At 48.2% G+C, this 22,080-nt stretch overlaps 1 protein-coding gene across 3 annotated transcripts; it reads left to right on the forward strand.

Annotated features, from left to right (window-relative positions):
• Positions 1-1,687: 1,687 nt before the first annotated feature.
• LOC119446652 (uncharacterized) lies at positions 1,688-22,005 on the forward strand. Of its 3 annotated transcripts, none has more exons than XM_049665078.1 (7): positions 1,688-1,795; positions 2,568-2,640; positions 4,113-4,207; positions 5,057-5,161; positions 8,547-8,585; positions 10,050-10,100; positions 21,563-22,005. In XM_049665078.1, exons 1-7 carry the CDS (start codon positions 1,736-1,738, stop codon positions 21,590-21,592), a joined length of 453 nt encoding a protein of 150 aa, XP_049521035.1. In that variant the 5' UTR covers positions 1,688-1,735; the 3' UTR covers positions 21,593-22,005. The 3 variants fall into 3 exon arrangements, with proteins under 3 accessions (XP_049521035.1, XP_037567071.1, XP_049521036.1); XM_037711143.2 differs by lacking the exon at positions 21,563-22,005 and adding an exon at positions 11,174-11,301; XM_049665079.1 differs by lacking the exons at positions 2,568-2,640; positions 21,563-22,005 and adding an exon at positions 11,174-11,301 and having other exon boundaries at positions 1,713-1,795.
• Positions 22,006-22,080: the final 75 nt, after the last annotated feature.

A 22,080-nucleotide genomic window follows, 5' to 3' on the forward strand; every position in this document is an offset into this window, starting at 1 on the left:
CGTGGATATAACCATATGTCCCCAAAGGCGACTATATTTAAACATGCAAATATTGCGACACAGATCCAGCCGATGAGCATCATATTCTGTGGGGTTGCAGGAATAATCTTCCCCCAAGAAAACTCCTGCGGCAAGCTCCCTCACAGGAGGCGTGGGACTCCACTAACCCTCAAACCAAAGCCGGGCTGGCGGTCTGGGTGGCGAAGGTCGCGGCCGGCTGGACGCCACCCTAGCCCGCTCCTCCTCATCTCGGCTCCCACCTCCCCCTCCCCTCGTCTTCAATAAAGTTTATTTCATCCTCCTTTGAAAAGAAAAGAAAAGAAAAGAAAAACAAAAAAAAAAGGCCAAGAACGAAGAACAATGTGTAATTGAGAAGTCAGTATTTCTTTGAGACGGGCGTGGGGATAATTCTTTTTTTAAGTTCAGCTTAGATGCGCGTCTCTTGTGTAGGGTCAGAACAGCGAAAACAAAGTTTAGAGTATCAAGGCTCTGACAATATCATCGTTCTTTTTACTCTACCTGTCTATGCAAGGCTGAATACCTTATATACGCTAGTTTATTATCACTTTTCTTTTTTATATCTTCAATTACTTTTTTCTGAAGTTGTTTAAGCCAGCCATAATTTGTGGTTCGTACCAAGAAACTATGAGGAAACTTTCACCAACCCCTAACACCTGCACCGCCTGTGGCCCGCGCTGCACGCGTCGCCTCAGCGAAGACCAGGAGTGGGCCGTCCAGCGGGTCACGGCCGTTACCGGGGATCTCGGAAGATTTTCCTCCAGCGATGGACCCCTGGCAGCCTAGCTCCGGGCACCAACAGCAATAACCGTTGGACAAATGAAGTTTATTCCTATCCTATAAACTTTCTTGCCGAGGCGGGATTCGAACCCGCGTACCCCCGGTCTCAAGGCGAGCACCGGGCCCCTGGCTTCAAGCCCGAGTCCGGTCCGGACCCGCGGCCTCAAGCCCGAGCCCGGCCCGGGCCCGGCCCGAGCCCGCCGACAAACGCTTCGGACGGCCCGGCCCGGCCCGGGCTTTCGGGTCGGCCCGGGCCCATGCAGTGCTCTATGAATCCTGCCTTCCCGACCCCTGCCTCTCTTCTCTCCGCGGCGCGCTGAGCCAGGAGAGAGATAAAAAAGCGAAAGCTTGCACTAGGCCGAGCAAAGCTCAAGACACAGCGAAGTTGGCCGATTTATATCGAGCGGCTAGCCTCCAACGCATTCGGCGTCGGCAAGCGACAGCGTTCTTGGCACTGTACCAAACTTGGTTAGCCTGCCTGCGTTTGTGGCATGCCAGGAGCGCTGTCGCTCGTAGGCGCCCACGCGTCTAGCGCTAGTCACGCGAAATGTCGCGAAAGGGAAGTATCTCCGAAAATGATCGCTCGAGAATATCTTCCTACATAGGTAGTTAAGTTAAACCAAGTTAAGACCTAGCAGCAACCAAGTTCATACCTAGCAGTAGCAGCCAGTATTTTTTTTTTTTTATCGTATTACCACTCGGTTCGTGGCCCACCACCGTAGATGGTATTATTTTTCTATCGAGTTCCACAGCCAAGTTCGTACACCTGCTGTTTGTGCGCCCCCATTCGTTTTCCTTCTTTAGATCATCATCTTCATCATCATTATCATGATCATCATCATTCTTGTGCCTGCACGTGACCGAAGAAGTAAACGTGTTTCAGAACGGCCTTCTCTTTTCCGAACGGTTGTAGATCACGCCGATCAAGACACACGCCATGTTCTTAGGATCATGTTGTCAGATGCCCAGCGTGGGCTTTGTTGTCTTCATCTACGGGGTAAGCTTGGCTTTATCTGGCATGAAACAACCGCAAGGATGATCATTAATTTGCGCTGCGGACGCTCTGGTAGTATGCAGACTATATCACGTATGCCGAACCACTCGTCGTATGCTCTTGAAATATTTCTTGCATAAAACATGTAAGGCTTCATCATGTGTAAATCATGTTACGGCACTCTGAACGGGAATTCTGTTGTCACGCGGAGATCGTGTTATACACATGAAATAGTAGTACTATCACTAACAGAGCGCAGCTAGAACCGGTGCTGTGTCGACAATCTCACCTGCACTGCACATTGTGGCAATACGTTTGCTTAATTTATCTCATCTAGATATTAGCTAGATTCTAGCTTATGTTACTATTTGAAAAACACATTCCGTGGTGCTTAGTAGTGCTCACCAAGACAGTGAACACGACCCCGTGGTAAGTGTTAAGCTTAATCGTCTAGGACAGCTTCTTGTAATTGCTCGACTGACAGTTTATAGGCGCAGATGGCAGATGGTATCCTGCCGCTTTACTAGCCTTACTTGCTTAAGCTATGATAAAACTGCTGTATTTACGAGGCTGTAGCTCTTGCAGTTGGTATCTATGTCTCACGTGTGCTGCGCTTCTGCAAGATGAATTCCAGCAGAAGACACTGGTATTGACACCAGAAAAGAAGACACGCTACACAGTGTCAGTGTTTTCTGCTGGAAATATTTTTTTTTTTTTGGATATGCATCCAACAAACTCGGGTGCTAAGCATTATGCACTATTCTCTGCATTCAAGGTGGCCAACTTCCTGGCATTGGTAGGCGAGACTACGTACAGTCTAGCAACCATTTTTGAAATGCCAGAAACTGGTAAGTCACAATCCAAGTGGTAAACTTCTGAAATTTCTTTTCAGCCCTCGACTCATCGATATAGCACACGTCCTGAAAGTTTTTTTTTTTTTTTTTTTTGCTAGCGGCCGAAATGTCAACGTTTTCACATCAAGAAAACAATACTTGCACAATGCAGAAAGTATACAGGATTTGTTATAATGCCAGGGGGAAAAAATTTACTTTCACACAGATTTCTGCTAAAAAGAAGCTAATATAGAAATGTGTAAACTGAACCTATTTGTAGCCGCATCCCGCCTCCCCATTTGTTCAGATGTAGTCAATACGAATCTTTTCGATGACTAGTAACTCAGGCCGATATTTCAGTAGTGGTATATGGGTCGCAGAGGCTATTCCGGATTGGCCCGCTCGAGGCACTCTCCATTGTCGACATCACTGCGGAGACAGTGGCACGCGCATTGTCTCTGCCTGGGTTTCGCGTTTCGGCTGTCCAGCTATTAACTACTGACCACGGACGGCCGTTTGAATCGGTGCCATTAAGGCGAAAGCCTTATATGCCCCATGAAGCAAAAAATCCGGTGTCGGGCGTTAACATCAGATGGCAAGAAGACTCACGTGACCAAGTGAAGACTTCACGTTCCCGGCGCTGGACCTGCTGCGCTCGCACTGCGAAATCCCACGGTGAACAGCCACGGTCTGGACCGGACGCCGTGGCCCACACCCAAAAGGCCGACCTGACCGATTCCCGTAATTGTATTAAGGTGGATTAAAGTGAATTAAGGTGGAATAAAGTGGATTAAGGTGTATTAAGGTGGATTAAGATTGGTACAAGTTAGAGCAAGGTGGATTAAGGTGGAGTTTTAAGTTACGGTGATAACTTAGACAGGTCCTCATGCTTTCGCATTCAAATCACGTAAGGATACTTAAGTGACTGTCAACTTTTTACCGCGATTTCCTGCATTCTTGGCGTCAAGCACTGTCGCACTATACTTCTTGCCATCTGTGCGCTAACGGTATGGTCGAGCGCCTGTATTGGCAGCTCAAGACGGTCCTCGCGGCACGTCGAGACCACGAGCGTTTGTGGGACCACGTTTGCTTTCGAGGTGTACTAATCTAAACAATATATTTCTGTTCGTAGCAAGCGCCGTGTCCGTGCTTCTGTTGTATTTGTGTTTCACGCTGCTCTTCTCGAGAATGGCACACCAACCTACCCATAAAATTACCGTTTTAACGGTTAATATTCGTTGCTGCCTCCCACTGCGTCAACACACTGTATACATTGACGCCACCTGAAAATAACTTCGAACTGAAAATGTGTTTCCGGCGAGTTTATTTCCATAAGTCCAATACTGCTTACTCAGGCTGTCGGTGCGAGTACCGATTCTGACTGATGTCTTGAAATTTATTTATGATAATATTGATCCTGTTTGTTCAGTCATACAACGAGTTGAACAAACCACGGCATTTTGCGGCGCTTCTCGTGTTTCGCGCAGACCACTATTCGGAGTACTTCAGGGCCATTATCAACGGCACCGTGCGCGTGATCACGATCTCGATGTGCGCTTGGTGGATCGTGTCAGCCAGCCAGGTAAGCCAAGGAGCACACTTGTTCTCCGTCCTATATAACCCCTCTTCCTTATTAATGACGGTGGCATGTGGCTTACAACCCATGATCACGTGTGTCTTTGAAAAGAGGCTAAGTAATGCTTGCAGATTCTGTCGCAACATTTCAACATTATCTTTTCCTTTTTTAGTTTTTATTGATGCAAAGCGTCAAATGGCCCATTCAGCGCGAAAAAGCCGGCGTCTGTAGTCTGTAGCAGCGAAACAGCACCTAAAGTCCCATTGGCTGCGACGCCATATGTCACGAGCGCGCCTCGACGGAGCCGAGCGGGCGAAAACACCTGCTGAATCGTAGAGAGAGAGATTGTGGTTGTGAAGAGGAAGAGGCGCTATTTCCTCTTCACAACCACAATCTCTCTCTCTCTCTCTACGATTCAGCAGGTGTTTTCGCCCGCTCGGCTACAGCGTACTAGAATTCTAGTACGCTGTAGCTCGGCTCCAGCCGAGGCGCGCTCGTGTCATATGGTAGCGTGCTAGCTGTTGCGTGAGCGGAGAGGGCATATCAGCCTCCCTTTTGCTCGCGGATGCCAGCACGCGGGGCCTGAGCCAGCACCGCAGGCTGCCGCTGCTTCCTGGCTCGGGCAGCACGTGCCGCTATGGTACATTACTCGCAGCGCGAAACTCGAAGGACCGCTCAGCGGCGTTCAATTGGACATTAATGGTTTCGCATTCATAACTCATAAGAAGTGCTTAAGTGTGTCCTCGGATTTTTCGTCGTGTCCTCGGATTTAACGCAAATATGAGGAAATGCACTATAGTTAACTAGCGTCTGTCACGGTTTCTCAATATTAGGTGCCTTGTTATTTCTACGCAGGCGCGGACCAAAGGCATGAAGGTCGCCTTCGCGTGGATTCTCCTTCGGGCTGTCGGCAACGTGATGTACGCGTACGGATGCGTTCTGTACGAGACGGTCATCATGGTGAGGGCGACGAGCCTGCTTTCAATTTTAACGGAACGACATGTGCAGTTCGATCTGCTGGTTCACGACGGCCAGAACGGTCACAACAATTTTCGAAGCTAAAATGCTGAAGAGAGGGACGTCGGTTTTCTTTGATCTGCGACTTGAAATGTTCACAGCGCTGCAATTTTAGCGTATTTATTTGTTACATGTAGTCTATTTCTATCTCGTTTAATGAGAAGGATGCGTGTTTTGTGGATGATGACTTCTTTTTAGAATGGCGCATGAAATTTTCTCAGTGAGCTCGTAGTGGATTTACGACAATATTTAACGAGTTCTAACAGAGGTTTTGACCCTGTGTCCTGCGGAACCTCTATGTGGAGCATAATGGCAGGTTATAATTTGCAGGGCGTGTCTTTCATAACAGGAGGTGGTGGAGGAAATAACTTTTATTTCAGCCAAGAAAAGAAAAAAAAATCACCGACGATTACTATGCTCCCTAATGTGCAATTTGAGCACAGCTCCGTACGTGTTTTTATTTCGCAATATATTGGCTGGCGCGGACAATTTGTCTCGTGCGGCACGTTGCAAACGTAGCGAAGTGTGGCACGCGCGACTGCCTCGCTAATCGAGAGATCGCGAGAGGCAGCGCGTGGGTGACGCGTGGGCGCGATTCACAGCAGCCGCCGCAGACATACCTCCGCTCAGGCAGCGCCGCAGTGCTTCGTTTCCATACAGACGACGCGCGCTACTCATGGGACCATCTCGTAGCCATCGTCGCCGCAGAACCCGTCTAGCGCGGCGCTACGCTTTTCTTCTCAAGCTTTCGCCCTACCCTCCTCCTCCGCTTTCCTCCTCGCGCTGTCTTCACGATCGCCGTCGTTCGTCCCCCGCTGCGCTCCGCGTTCGCTCTTTCATCCTTCGCTGTGCTCGTTCGCTCCGTTACGCCGACGCTCGCCACAGACAACGGGCGCTGCGCTCTAAAACCAAGCTGGCTTTTTGTGTTCCTGCTTGCGCCAGGGATGCTGCGGCTGTGGCTGTGCCCCGATCCCGCTCGCCACACCATGCAGCTGTCGCTGGTCACGCGGGTCTGAGCTGAACAGCACATCCTCTAAATGTTCTGGTGTTAGATGTTGGATGTAGGTGGCGTTGCTGTGCAGGGACGGGACCAAGAGGTACGAGAGTGATGCGTATGCGTCACAGTGTGGGCATTTATATGAGTAGAGTGTTGGATGTATTTCCTGGTTGAGGTGTAGGAAGGAGTTTGTTCGTAGGTGGCGCGATGTCACGCCCTAGAGAGGTTGCGATGAATGGACTTTTCATACAAATCTTCCTGCACCCTTGATATTGTGACTTGTGTGTACTCAATAACCACTTTCCCTGTACGTGAACAGGCGTCATAGATGTTCCTGTCATGTATCAGTGCGGCGTCGCTGCTATAATAACTGATATCTTATAGCCTTTAAAAATGTATGTCTATTATGTTTTGTAATATTCTAAGTGGAAGCTCTTCGGGTCGCATTGCTAGTGTGCTAGGGGTTTAACACAGTTTTTGTAACACAGGCAATCCTTGGGTACGCTGCAGGTCGTTGTTATAGAGCCCTTCCAAAAAATGCGGCAACCATCGACAATGATTGCCAATGGTTAGCGAATATATAGCGCGTATAGCGAATATATAGCGAGGAATAGCACGTAACAATATTGCCTGAACGAGCGAGCGACAGCCTCCCTCCTCCACTTTTTCCCCTCGGCCGTCTGAACACATGCCCTTTCCCTTGGTGCATTTCTCTTCCCTTCCCTAAGATCTACCTACCGTCGTGCCACCGACCCACCACGAAAAGGCCGAAATAGTCTCAGAAAGCATTCTCTTTAAAAGCAACATTATTGGGGAACTTTGTCGTGTCCAGGTTCTTGAATATAATACCTGAAATGATTTTCAGGAACTTACGACGAGAACCTATGCGTGGATGACAGTGTTTTTTTGGAAAGCGCGACAGTGGCACGTTCGCATTCATTGCAACATAATATAGACTCATGCACATGATTGATGGTCAGTTGTCCAAATCAACCAAGCTCCCTCGCGTATTTATCGAATCGGTGGAACAACGGGCCATTTCTAGAAAACTTATCAGAGTGAAGCACACGGCGGTTGCAGTTAGTGTTCGTATACTGCAATGACACTTGACGTTATCAGGATCTGTATCGAGATAAGCAGCACAAAGTGTTCCGCCCTGCGAAGTTGAATTATCCCTTTGATATAGAAGAGCTACAAGTCTAGAACCTTCTGATTGTTCCACCGTCCACACCGAAATGCGCGGTTTCAGTGCGCGTGAGATAATAAATCTATTGGCTGTACTGCATGTGAATTAACTTTTGAGTGAAGTTTTTGTTTTTCTTCGGCTAAAATGTTATATAGTCTGCTTGCGCTGAAGATAATTTAGTCTGCGTGCGTGTATACTAGGTGCTTCGCTCAGGAATGCAAGTACTGTGGACATTAATAACCGAGTATTTATGTGTGTTTAGGTTAGTATGACGCCATTCAATGTTTTATATCATGAGACATCTAAGCGACACCTCCATGCGGCTGTCTCCAAGCGTGTAAATGCTCACCCAAGAACTCATGTGTCTCTCACGCATATAAATGTTTATTAGATAGGTGTACATTATAGGCTGACATGCTCGCTCACTCACTCACTCACTCACTCACTCACTCACTCACTCACTCACTCACTCACTCACTCACTCACTCACTCACTCACTCACTCACTCACTCACTCACTCACTCACTCACTCACTCACTCACTCACTCACTCACTCACTCACTCACTCACTCACTCACTCACTCACTCACTCACTCACTCACTCACTCACTCACTCACTCACTCACTCACTCACTCACTCACTCACTCACTCACTCACTCACTCACTCACTCACTCACTCACTCACTCACTCACTCACTCACTCACTCACTCACTTCACAGTCGCGAGTGCGAGTCAGTGACGGTAAGGGTGTGAGTATGGGCGTGAGTGCAGGTGAGTGTGAGTTGATGTGACTGTTAGTGCGAGTGAATGCCAGTGAGGGCGAGTAGGTGTGAGTATGAGCGTTAGCGAATGTTGGTGTGTGTTAGTGGACCTGAGTGCGAATGTGGATGGGTGCTGGTAAGAGTTAGTGGACGTGAGTTTGACCATGAAGGAGTGCTACTGATGAGTATGAGTGTACTATAGGCATGAGTGTGAGTGCGAGCGAGTGCGTATCCTCAAAAAAAAAAAAAATTCAGTGAGTGAGTGTTCTGCTGACCTGCGATCACATGTACATGCAGCATTCGGCGCTAAGAAATGTAACTCATTGTTCTTAGAAATTCAATGAACTTCCGTTAACACACAACTTTTCTTCATCGCTTTCAGCCCGAGAACCTGATGTCCTTCCTGGGTGCAGCAGACACGGTATGCACTCACTAATTACTAGTTACTAATTACTAATTACGTTTATTCACTCACTCACTCACTCACTCACTAATTACTCGTTTACACCTTGAAGCCGTGACGGCTGATGAAAATTACACAGCAAAGTAAGGTGTAACCAAGGTTAACTGACTGCGCTGACAGCCCTACGTTATCAAGTTAACATGAAAGCGCGTGAATAACGTTTACAAAGATAAATGCATGCGCCGAAACCGTGAATTTTGGAACACCTCAACTTGGTTCAACCCTGTGTAATGAAGAAGAGTAGCCTGCGCCTCAGCAGCGGCCCAATACTGCGGTCCAAGCAACTACTGGATTTTCCCCGTACTTTCTCCTATACGGTCGAGAACCATCTAATTAGTTTGATACAATTCTTTCATATAAACCTGATGGGTCCGAAAGTACTCCGCTGTCTGAAGCTGCTCGACATGAGGAATGCCGCCAGCTTGCGCGCTCTTTTTCCACCGAGGACCAGTGGCAGCAGCAATCCCGTCAACGTGCCGACCGTTCTGCACCAACTTTTCCCCTTGCTCTTTGGTCTGGCTTCGGGTATCCGCTACCACACCCGGCCGCTCCGCAAAACTTGTCGCAAAATACCTCGGACCCTACCACTACAGTGTACTAGAAGAGTTCTAGTACACTGTACTACCGCGTTCTGCAGCAAACGTCCTCCGTCAATTACCTCGTGGAGCCCCTCACGCCATCGACAGACCTGTGCCATTGCAGCCGCGAACTTGTCAACGTCTGTCGCATTAAGCCGTACTACGACCCAACAGTAGTGTCTTCGCTTTAAGCCGCCAGGATAGGCACCTTTTTCTGTGGAGGGCGATTGTAATGAAGAAGAGTAGCCTGCGCCTCAGCAGCATCGCCACCGGCACGAGCTCGTGGTTGCTATCCCTTGCCCGAACGCTTGTGACTGCTGCCCGTTCGCCTGCGTCCGCTGCTAATAAACCTCTTAGCACCTGTTTCATTTGCTTTGAAATCATGTGTTAATCTGAGGCCGATCACGATTCTGTTTTATTGCGATATCAATTATATGGACACTCAAAGAGGATTTCTGCCGTCGGCGTCGTCGTTGCCGTCGCCGTGAGGTTCCGTATGACGTCAACAGCGATGAAATCGTCGCCGCGCGCCGGACGCTGTATGTGTGAGTGAAAGGGCGTGAGGGACGCGCGCTTTCACGGGGAGCGAACGCACTGCGGAGAACAAACGCGCGTTCTGCGACACCAACGTCACCAACGCCGCGCGCGTTCGACAACGCGTTCGGCGTCGCGCGCGACGGCGTCGACAACTGTTCTGCGCGTTGCTGGTGTTGCTGCATGTCCACGTTTATACAGCTGATAAAACTACTATCCTTACACCGTATAGCTCTCTACCTAAGTTGCTATCGCAATTGACGCTTCGACTTTCGGGTGAAACTGTGACATTTTTTTTTTCGTCTTGCAGTTTTCACACAGTACAAGAATAGCTAGCGCTACAGCCTGGCTCCTTGGTGAGGTGAGCTGACACTTTTTCACCGCTTTAAGCACACTTAGGAAGCATGACATTCGCTTTACTTTTCGCTGGGCACTGGTCGTGCATTGCTTATTCAAGCGAAGATAAATGAGAGCGGTGCATTGCTTGCTCAATCGTTGCGTAAGTTTCCCACAGTGTTAAAATAATTGGGGAGTTATTGCAGACGTCCCAAAGCTGGCGCCGCACTGGACGGCTCCGGGTTAATTTTGACTACCCAGGGTTCTTTAACGCACACTTACTCGTAAAATCTAGTAGCACGAACATTTTTGCGGGTTTCCCCCATCAGTATGCGACCGCCGCGTCCGGGAATCGAACCACCGACCTCGATCGTGCTCAACAGCGCGGCGTCATAGCCACCGCGCTGCGGGTCCAGGGGGTATTCTGTTAGTGTCCACCTCATGGACATGTCCATTTTGTCTGCTGCTGAAGTTCTGATTGGCTGGGGACGCCTGTCTCCTTCTGCCGCGTTCCCAAGTCTAGCCAATCAGAACTTCAGCAGCAGACGAAATGGAGATGTCCATGAGGTGGACACTTGCAGAATACCCCTCTCTACACCAGCAGCGTTGCACCTGGTCGATGTTCGTGAGACAGAACAGAAAGAAGCAATTTATTCTTACGGTATGACATTCACTGTCGTAAAAGGATGCACTCTGCGTCAGCTGGGCAGGTCCAATTTTATCAGCAGTGAGCTTGCTGGCCGCGAATAGCTTTTTAACTTTGCACTGAAAGTGTCGACGAAAAGTAGATTCCTTTGCCGCGTCTTAGATTCCTTCATCCCGCGGTAAATAAAGAAACTTGGCGCAGCGTTTAGAACGGCGTCGTCGCCCTCGTTCTGCAGGCGTTCGTGCTGTCGTAAAAGGATGCACTCTGCGTCAGCTGGGCAGGTCCAATTTTATCAGCAGTGAGCTTGCTGGCCGCGAATAGCTTTTTAACTTTGCACTGAAAGTGTCGACGAAAAGTAGATTCCTTTGCCGCGTCTTAGATTCCTTCATCCCGCGGTAAATAAAGAAACTTGGCGCAGCGTTTAGAACGGCGTCGCCGCCCTCGTTCTGCAGGCGTTCGTGCTGTCCAGGATGCACGCGTTCTACTGCCTGTCTACGGCACCGGATCACTGGCGGGCCCATGAGAAGGAACAGGCAGCGCCTGCCGTTGTGCCAGCCCAATGATCCCCCCCCCCCCCCCCCCCCCCCGTCTTCCCGTGGGGCAATGTTTCTAGGCATTATTCAATAAACTCACTCATGTCTGTGAGATTGTGGTCGTAGGGTCGAGACAGCGTATATTCTTTGCTCGTGCAGAACGTTTTCGTGCTCATTGGCTATATTCAGTGTTTTTCAATGCTTTTCATAATTTACTTTTGTTTTCACTGCTACGAAGAGTGCCGGTGCCACCTAAAGGCGCGAACGCCTCCTTGAAAGCAGATCACCGTGGAAAATTGGCAGTTTCGACCGAAGAGCGAAGCATTGAGCGCGATAGCAAGGTTTAATCGCTGCCTTATAAGCGGCTGCGACATGTTGCCGCCACGGAGCACGCAAGACAACTTCTAAAGTGGGCTGTAGAAGAAACATCGCCCTGACAACTAGCAGGCATCTCACAACGCTTGCGTAGAGACCTTACGCTGGCGTGATGAAGAACGCTGCTAGTGGCTTTGCAGGCGTGGCACCACGATGGAGCATGCGATGAGACCGACGGGAACACCTGTCGGTATTGGTAGGCGCCCGGCGAATTATTAACATTAGCTTGACATTATAGCTTTACTGCCCATTCCGCTCAGGCCAATGCATAGTCACACAGCAGCTCAGCAGGAAGCTATAATGTGCTTATAGTATATGCAAGGTATATGTACGCATGGTAGCGAAGGTGCCATAGAAGCCCATACGTCTGCAATGGCGGCTTGTTGTGCCAAGTACGTAGTCTACTGCGCCAGCTCACATCACATCGCTATGACATCGCATATACTGAGCACCCGATACAAATGAAGCGCAATAAGTGAAAACATTCGCCACAACATCGCGTCACAATCTAACCTAAATACACTCATCTATATTTATAGACCTCACTCCATAACGGCGCGTATTACACTGGTTAGCCTTGATAGTTTTGCATGAGTTCAGAACAATGGGTTTACCCAGATTTTGAACGAAGTAGCATATCGATGTGTCCTTAGTACCAACACACATCTGTTATTTCGTTGTTAAGACAAAATTAACATTACATTGAAATGATTCACAAAAACCACACTTTAATCTTCACTAACACAGCACACGTGCCACCTGTCGTTTTTCTCTGGTACTGAAGACATATCAAACATATTAGTAAATAGGTAGCTCAAAAATAATGTTACTGATCAAATCTTATAATTGGCCACGCATAAGAGTTTTGACGATATAACAGCGTTAAATACGGTAATACAATCTCGGCATATATCAGCGCGCATCGCCACGAGCAAACTTCAGAAAGCCTGCACAGTATTCGCAATTACTCGTGGATGGAAGCAAACAGCCTGAGACTTCACATTTTGCTATTATAATGAAATTGTACTTTTTCAAATGTTTTCATTGGATGCATAATTTTAAACAGCTAGTGTTTTGTCTCGCGAGTTGTAGTTGCGCTTCAATCTTACGACCCTAATTGATATCACTGCTAATTGGCTTGGAACCGTATTTCAGCCTCGCCTTCTGAATAATTTGTAATTTGAATATAGGAGAGAACATAATTCTGTTACGCGGAAACTCAAACCACTTTTCCAGCGTTTCTGCCACTCAGAGCGGCGCCCCCAACTCGTTTACTTGCAACACCACCATGCAGATGGCGCTCGCCATCTCGCAGTCTTAGGGAGCCTACATACAAAAACAGCGCTTGTATGTAGGCTCCCTACGCCGTCTGTGGATGGTGGAAAAAAGAAAGAAAGCTGCAGTTGTTCTTCTATCACTTAAGTTGCTCATACCTTTTCTTACATTCGTTATTCCTCGAAATTTTGAGAATGACGGCCCACAAACAAATGTCATGGAAAAAAAAAAACGACAGCGCATGCCTTTTATGTTAAATCTTCTCAGACTGAAATGTCAAAAGTGCGAAACACCAACTGAAGATCGGCCCACGAAAGAAGCCGCGTTTTTGCCAAAAAGCTCGCCTTCTTGCATAGCGTTCGCCGCCAGCGTTTCCCGGTAAACATTACGGTTACATAAGCTGCACTTCCCGGGAAGCGCGAGAACAGTCATGGATCTTTGAATGCTATCGCGTTTCACGCTTAAAGGCGAAGCTGAAGCGTCCTCCCAATGTACGAATGAAACAAGAGAACCTGTCATAGCGCGGCCCATCGCTGACTGTTTATCTGCGAAACGTTTCAGCACCGTGTACATGTATGCGCGTGTTGACTGTGTTGCAAAGCTTTGGCGCGTGGGAATAGGGACAAACGATTTAAGTTATTTCCTAAACCAGTAATATGTCTCGCACAATTATGTGCTGGTCATGAGCATAAGATATTATTGAAGATCGCGTCAGATTTATTTGCACGTCAATTAGAACTAAATGTACTTTTGCGTACCAGTCACGCAACCAAAATTCTATCGCGAAAGCGACGAAAGCACCTATAGATTCGTACAGCACCGACGTGCTGGTCAGGGCACTAGTGATGCGGTGCCGATTTCGCCGCCCATAGACGTCAACCGAACATATGGGCAGATGTAATAATGAAATGAACGAAAGATATTCATAAATCAACGACAAATGAAATGGGTGAAGAGGGAAATGGGCGGCGCCCGTCAGTATCCGTCGACGATGCCGCCCTTGCGGAAGTCGGCGACCGCGTAGATGACGCGGTCCTGCGCGCGGGCGATGGCGTTGACCGCGGCTGGTCGCCGCTCCATGGGCTTTACCACGTGACCCCGCCGTCGGAGGGACTCGAGCAACTCCTGCACCGCCAGGGAAGGGACACGTGCAAAGTTCAGATCGACGCTGGATGCAACAAGTGTCAGCGTTATGCTGGGTGTCGAAAGCTAATGTTTCAAAATTTGGTGATTTGACGCGATTTAAGCTGATAAATTGAGTTTTCAAAAATATTAAGGGTGTCTCGTCGTCGGTACCGCGCACGTTCTCTATCGCGCCAAATGCGTAACACACAGACCGATAAGACGACACTGCTTGCGCACTGCTCCTCTTGTGGCATGCTGCTTACAAGACCGCTATACTAACGGTCCTTGGCCAGTCATGTGCTTCTATATCCTACATCTGAATGCGAGAAGACGCACGTTCTTCAGCCCTGCTGCTATCGTGCTGAATGTCTTGTGGTTTGCGTGGCCCAGCAGAGCTTCCTTTTTTTTTTCTTCCGTTCGGGATGTCACGGACGACATATTAGAGTCCCACGCAAAGATTTCACAGTGGTGATAGGCATAGGAAGATCGCTGTACCGTATTAAAACGTGATATTTCATCACGCTCGTGACCTGAATGTCGAGGTCAGCGCGATGTCATCCGCATAAGTTATGCGCGAAGAAATAATGTAGCGACGCATTATTTTGTCAGGCGAACACGAAAGGAAGGACTTCCTAGTACGTATTAAGCAAACGTGTTCATTGACAATAACGGCTTAACAGATTACGCTTGCGCTACCGAATGAAGCAGACAGACATTCGCAGCGAACTCATTTCGTGAATTATTGGCAACGAGTTCAAAGTTCGGAGTATTGTCATTAAAATTTCAACTACATTCATGAATTATTGGCAACGAGTCCGAAGTTCGGAGTATTGGTCATTAAAATTTCAATTACTTTCACTTAGTACAGGCTCGCTGGAACACCACGTAAATCAAAATGCCACATCACTCATCCGTAGATCATATTTTAGGAGTGACCTTGCGGCGTCGTATACGATTTGGTACTGAGTACGCCAAATCGAAATAAGGGCATTTTAACGGCAAGTATTCCAGTCCGTAGATCTGCTGACAAGGTATCCAACTTTGCAGAATAGCTTTCGTTAAGAGAATGATGGTTTTCAACTTTTTAACATCGTATTGATTCCTAGAATGAATAACTAAAACCTGAACTTCAGTTGGTGCTCTTGGATTATGTCCGTTTGGATTCTTGCTTGCGGACCGTCTGAAGAAAGCAGCTGCACTATTGCGTAGTTTCAATGGATAATACAGCTGTTACATTAGTTTTAAATGGCTGTCATCGAATGTCCCGTGCACGGAGGTCGTGTACCTCGGAGAAGCGCCGCTCGTAGACGACCACGTTGGGCAGCAGCTGGTGGTGCAGGCGCGGAGCCTCGATGGCCTCTTCGACGCTCATGTCGCGGCGCACGATGTTGTGGATCACCTGCAGCACAACGCAGCGTTATCCCGCGATAAAATTGAAAACGAGAGCGGGGTCCACTTGCGGAAATGGCGTCAAACGTTTGTGCTTGAAATCAACGTCGTCTTAATTTAATAAATCAATAAAAGCTATGTTGAGCGTACGACAGGCGTCCTTCTGTTCCGTACTCGGACAAACCGACGACAGTTTTCAGAGCAGAGAAGCCACAATTTTTTTGTCGCCACTTCGCCAATGGCAATAAAATTGTCATAAATTTTATGGCTGGTAACATTAATACGCAAAAGTACTTGTCGGTGAGCAAGTTGGTGCGGTTTAACATGCATTCGTTTAACGGTGCGAAAGCAGACACCGCACACAAAACACGACACAAGTGCCACTGGTGCCACTACCAAATGTTTAATGAAAGGAAGGCGTCGTAAGAGCGAATATTTTTCTCGCATGCGCAATACATAGACATTCCATACGTCTTGGTGCATGGATTCGCTATTTTCATTGGGCGAATGTGTCAAAGGAGTCTACCATCGTAGAATAAAAAAAAAGTGGGTACCGGTCCGGGACAGTGGCCTTGGTAAACTCGGCGGTAATGCAGTTCCACTCAACGTGAAAGCTGGGGAAGTGCGAAGCAGAGATTCGCCGGTGTTTCCCTTGTGTTTATCTTGTTTTATCGTGAGGTTATCTTGTGTTTAGCAATCCATCATCCGTTTCGACACATGTGCTAAAGTACAACTGGTGGGAAACCGCCACGCACATGCAGCCAAAGGCTTTGCTGATGATAGTTATAGAAGTGATTTAAGAAAGTTGTGTTGGTGCAGTTTGTTCATGAGCATTCGTATCTTTTAAATTATTCCTAATCATTTTAATTTATTTTGAATCGGTGTTGATCAATTGTGCACTTGTTTTGACCCTGTTTTGAGCACTTGTTCCCGAGCGTGATCACGACGGACGCCGCCGGCCGACAGCCCGCGCCCCTAAAGTGCTTCGCACTTAAAAGTTGCAGTTTCGCCCGAAAGGCGAAGCATCGAATTGCGATAGGAAATTAGCAGACAGCTATACGAAGTAAGGATAGTAGTTTTGTCGGCCGTACAAACTTGTAAAAATTCGCTTACTAACCAAATTAACAAGCATTGTGCCATGCGCGCACAAGCAAACATGAACACATCTCACTCGATGACCGCGGGAACTCGCTGTCAAAACGCTGGAGTGAGGAAGCGTTGCTTCAGCAGCGAGTGAATTGACCACCTTCGTGCTGCCTCTCGCGTGAACGCGAACTAAGCGGCGAAAACACAGCGCACACGAAGCTATGGGCACTGGTCGGCGCCTCGTCGTCGTCGTCATCGCAGTTCGCTTTCAAGATATAGTGCCCGCGCGGACGCGCCATATATACGCAGCAGCTACCGGGGTAGAACGCACCCTCCCTCACCTCCCCCAAGTGCCTTGCGTGCGATAGAAGACGGCACGCTTCCTCCCCGCTTTCACTCGCACATGCAGCATACGGTACGCAGCGGCGATGTTATCGCCCTTGGACTTTATACGGAACAGCACGGCGGCAGCGACGCCGACGGCAGAAATGCGCCTGGAGTAACCATATAATTTCTATCGCAATAAATAAATAAACAAATAAATAAACTGATGTGTCAGTAACACAAGCCTGTCATTTTTAATATTTATATAGAAAGCTTCTAACAGTGATCGCACTCTTTTCCCCCGCTTTAGTGCAGTATTCTGGCACGCGAAAATCAAAACTCCCAAGAGCACGTTTCGCAGTTTGTGGCATGATGCACACCATCTCATTTGCTCAGATTGCTTGAGTGCTCGCTCCAGCAGTCGTTAATACATCTGGGCTGTTCATTGCGCAAGAAATAAAAGCAAGAATACGCAACTAACTTTTTTTACGCCTTCCTTTCAATGAACAGTTGGTAGCGGCGCATGTGTGTGTCGCGTTTTTTGTGTGTGATGTCTGTTTTCGCGTGGTTAAAATAATCTATAATTTATACACAGTTCACGGACGCGGTCGAGCTTTCATTGCGCAGTTGGTAACGGCGCTTGTGCCAGTGTGTCGCGTTTTTCTGTGTGACGTCTGTTCTTGCGCCATTAAAATAAATGCGTAGCAATTTATACACAACTCACGGACGCAGCCGAGCTGACGATGCGCGCTCCCCCGGAGGCGCCTATGACGAGCTGCACGTCGCCTCGGCGGTCGACCAGCAGGCCGGGTGCCATGGCGGTGACGGGTCGCTTGCCGGGCTCGATGTAGTTGTTCTCGTTGGGCTGGTAGCCCGGCATCGGGGGCCTCGGTAGCGTGAACTCGGACATGTGGTTGTTGAGAACCACGCCCAGCGTCGGGGACACGCACCGAGCGCCGAAGCTGCTCTCGGGTAGAACGCGCGAAGTGGAGGCATTAGTAAGATCCACCCGACGTTGTGGCTCAGTTGCTACGGCGTTCCGTGCTCCTAGCGCGAGGTCTCGGGTTTGATTCCCGGCCGCGGCGTTCGTATTTAATTGAAAACGAAATGAAAAAAATAATAGCCTTTGTGTACTTAGATTAGGTGCACGTTAATGTACCCCAGGTAACCACAATTATTCCAAAGCCCTCAAATATGGCATCCCTGATGACCTGCTGTGTAATTTCTGAACGTTAAGGCACACCATTTAATTGATTTAATTGAAAAGATGGGGCAATGTGACATCGTATGCCGTGCAGACAAAGTCGTTCGGTGAGTATTACTGGCGTGAAATCTTTCGGGAAGCAATAATTATTGGCAATTTTTGATGTTTGATTTTTGCTTTCTTTTAACTTTTACGCTTTGTTAATCTTTGTATTTGTGTCTGACCACGTGTTCCTTTGAATTATATGCGTGTTGCAATCACTTATATATACGATCTTTTTAAATAATGACTTCAGGTGAGAGTCAGCAATCGTCCTGTGTATCTCGTTCTACGTCTTCGTTCTTTCGCGTTGCAACAAAAGTATGTTACCGTACCAACTCGGTCGAATATCGATATGATTGCGAAGATAGCTTTATTTTTAAAAAATGGAAAAGAAGAAAAGCCAAACGTACTGCTCTCCGAGGGAGCCTGTCATGGAGACCGCGTCACCAGCGGCCCCTAGGAAGGCGAAGTGCGAAGAGCCGTGCTGCATGCGACCGAGCCGGTGCAGCCCGTAGTGCCGGGGGTCGTCGTACGTGCGCTGGTCGTCGATCAGGCTCAGCGTGCGCCGTACGTGCTCCACAGAGGTGATGCTGCGCATGCTCTGCGAGCGCAATTGGGCATCACGGTCTGCTTTAAACGGAGAGGACGGGACACCAAGCTTGCGCGAGCATTTAATATGCAGCAGCACTAGCGTGGGTTGATTTAGGAAGATCGGGTCGCGCGCGTGGCCTGCTATAGCTGCTCCTGGCCCACACTAAATGGAACGATGAAGTTATTGTCCAAGGCGAAATCAAAGCCTTTTGCTACTTTGTGAAGATCTAGGGGTTTTCTGGGAATTTTGTTCGCTGCGTCCTTTACTAACTGGGGGAAACACAGCTACTTGAAAGGGTCCCAGATGGTGCCGACTGACACTAAGTATTACATGTGACACCCAACTTTTACGCACGCAAATGCATATGGGGCAGAGAGCTGGTTGCGTACAACTGTCTGATAACAGGCTGCTCGAAAACTAGGAGGTCACAAAACAGCGAATTCTTTTTGCATTGAGTATACACGTATTGTATACAGTAGTGTTTTATATCAAATTGCCTTGATAAGTTTCTTGTTTTTCTTTCTAGCCTATATGAAGCCTACATACAGCGTGCGCTTTCCTTCATGTTTTTTTGTTTATCCCATCTGAACCTATAGTCCCAACAATCAATAGGCGGCAACATCTACTAAGGGAACACTGTAATGCGCAGCCCTCAATTTGTTGGCACTCCAGCCTAATGAGACGACTGAAGCTATGTAGATGCCCTGCACAGGGATAAGGTGGCAGCGCTACCAATCACAAGTTTTCAGCAAAGCAAAGTGCTTCCACACTTGCCAAAAGTAAACATTCGCACATACTCTGCGCTAGTTTGTTCCCCTTAAGAGTGGTCTGCACTGTACCGAGTATTGCGTAAATAGGATTGCCAGGTTTGCCTCTTCTAGATAAACCATTAACTAAGTTCCGCTCAAATTTTGCAAAGTTACCATTTTGTTATGTGTCCAGTTTACTTGCCTGTTTCATTTGCAATTAAATCTGAAGGGCGTGTTAGCTGCAGCGACGCCACTAAATAATGTCACTTTCGCTGAAAAATAATGGTGGCGCCATCTGTCATCAGTGCGGTGAAACGGGACTTTCACCGAAGTGGTTGCAGATGGCGTCACCGTATACTTTTGCACCAAAATCTGCATTTTTTTTGTTGCCGCAGACGATGGGCACTTTGGGCTTTTCCATGAACAAAACAAGAAAGTGTTATTCACAAACGTGGTATTAAACTAACCCCACTGCCCTTTGTGCCTACATCAGCTGCGCCAAAGTTGAGCGGAAATCATAGAGTGGTTTCGCTATAGGAAAGCCATGTATATCTAGCGCGTCTACTTATGCAACACTCTGTACACATTTCACGCTCTGAAAACCGTTGAACACAGGTACCGCGGACAAGTTGGCGAAGTCCTCGTCGGAGAGCTCGTTGAACTTGGCGTACGCGTACTTGAAGCTCTCCACCATGCGGTGGAAGAGCAGCTCCTGAGAGTGCGGCGCACGCATGTGATTGAGCAGCGCGGCTGCGTACAGCAGCACGGGGCCCGAGCTGGGCGCGGGCGCGCTCTGTAGCCGCGAGCCGTCCACAAGCTCAGACTCGACGGGCGCCCGCCACTTGGACGTGTACGTGCGCAGGTCCCGCTGTGTCAGGATGCCGCCTGCGAAGTGCGCTGAGGGAGAGGCGCAGAGAAGAACCCTTCCAATTGTCGCTTTTCAGACAGGAGCGAAGATGGCTACAGGACAGGCGCTGAACTTCTAACTCGTAATTAGAACTTGCGAGTTGTATGGTTATTTAGTAGTAAGCTGTTTGAATCAAAACGCGGGACGAAGTTAAAAGTTAACTTGTTATGCGATAGAGTCAAGTTAAATAGTAAAATTATTTGTAGACCAAGTAAATCGTAAGGTATAAGTTGATTTGTATGTATTTCTAAACTAACGCTTGTAGCTTGTAAGAATTATGTCCTGCGTTCTTCATGTACCCTCGCCTCATTAGTCGCTTTAATTATTTTTTTGCACTGGCTAAAAATTTAAAAACACCGCTCATTGGCAAGCCCTTACAACGTCCGTCACTAAATCCTTTCTAGTTTATTGAAAGTGGCCACTCCAAGAGCCTCACTGGTGCTTACTATTATTTTCATTTTAGCCATATTAATCCAGCTTAAAACAATTATGCAGCAATAAATGGGTGCATACTAAGCTTACATTTCTCGTGCGTTTGTCGCAAACTTGTCAGTGCCAGTGTGTTTCATACAAAATCTTCTGCATCGACGTTTTCAGTCAGTACCCCAGAGAGAGGCTCATCACAAAATTACTATATTGTGCAAATTGAATAAATACTCATATTAACCTATATTCCATTAAAGGTAGCCTGTCATAGTTAAACGGGGGCAGACCTTGTTGCCTTCCCATGATGGATTTATCTATTGATAACTGAGGGGTTCTACCTCGGGGTTATGTCATGAGGAGTAAACATGCGAAGGGTGTAATTGACGGCGACGATGTTACGAGGATGAGTCTGCACACTCGACGGCAGATTTCAAGCGTGCTGGATCGTTTATCAGCACAGTTTACTCGAAAGGTCATTCTAGTTTCAGCCGATTTCTAAAATACGATTTGTTTATATTGAGCCTGCACACGTTACGTCATCAGCCTCGGCTTCACTTACGAGATCCTTCTCATTATATAAAGTGAATTTCAGAGCCATGTCTCGTGCTGTGTCTTTGTCATATCTGTAAATTTAGGCTGCAGGCTACAGTAATTCGCAGTTGTTATTTTGCGTAAGTCCTTACCGATGCTTCTCAGATCACTGACGAGAACCCTGGCGATTTTGCCGTGATAGAAGGCGCCGGCGCTGTCGTTGGATATTGCCTCCAGGGTGTCGGCCAGCAGTGGCTGCTTCAGCGTCTCCCCTTCCTTGTAGGGCAAGTTGGATACCTCGTTCCAGAAGTGAGCCCGGACCCGGAGGTTCGTTTCGAACATGGACCGGGCGCCGGCCAGGGCCGCGGCGAGCTCCGGACCCACGGGAAAGCCGAACCGCGCAAGGTTCACCGCGGGCGTGAACAGCTCGGCCCATGGCAGCCGGCCGAAGCGCCGGTGCAGTTCGCCCAGACCGTGAACCACGCCAGGAACGGCCACTGCACGGCCACCTGCCGAAGAAATGGCGCGTCAAGAAATCGCTGATGAAGCGAGATGCAGTCCGAAATAATATGGAGGCGACTGCAGATGTCAGCTGGATTAGAAATTTCCGAATGCTATCGGCTTAGTATCTGAATAGTGGGTATTATATAGGAATAGAGCTGAAGCGGGAAATGAAAGTGGAGGCGACTAGGACAGACACGAAGTTCGAGTGCAGTTTATTGTAGCGTAAACAAGAATACGGGAGAATACATAAGCTGGCTTCCCCACATAGACGCTGTTCATGCAAAGAAGCACGATTTA

Source organism: Dermacentor silvarum, chromosome 3 (genome assembly GCF_013339745.2).
Source record: "Dermacentor silvarum isolate Dsil-2018 chromosome 3, BIME_Dsil_1.4, whole genome shotgun sequence".
Classification (NCBI taxonomy): domain Eukaryota; kingdom Metazoa; phylum Arthropoda; class Arachnida; order Ixodida; family Ixodidae; genus Dermacentor; species Dermacentor silvarum.

Excerpts from the sequence above, each read along its gene's own strand:
- LOC119446652 (XM_037711143.2), top strand. The coding sequence starts at position 1,736 with ATGTTCTTAGGATCATGTTGTCAGATGCCCAGCGTGGGCTTTGTTGTC. Across the intron at positions 1,796-2,567 it reads TTGTTGTCTTCATCTACGGG|GTGGCCAACTTCCTGGCATT; the intron begins GTAAGCTTGGCT and ends TCTGCATTCAAG. Across the intron at positions 5,162-8,546 it reads TGTACGAGACGGTCATCATG|CCCGAGAACCTGATGTCCTT; the intron begins GTGAGGGCGACG and ends CATCGCTTTCAG.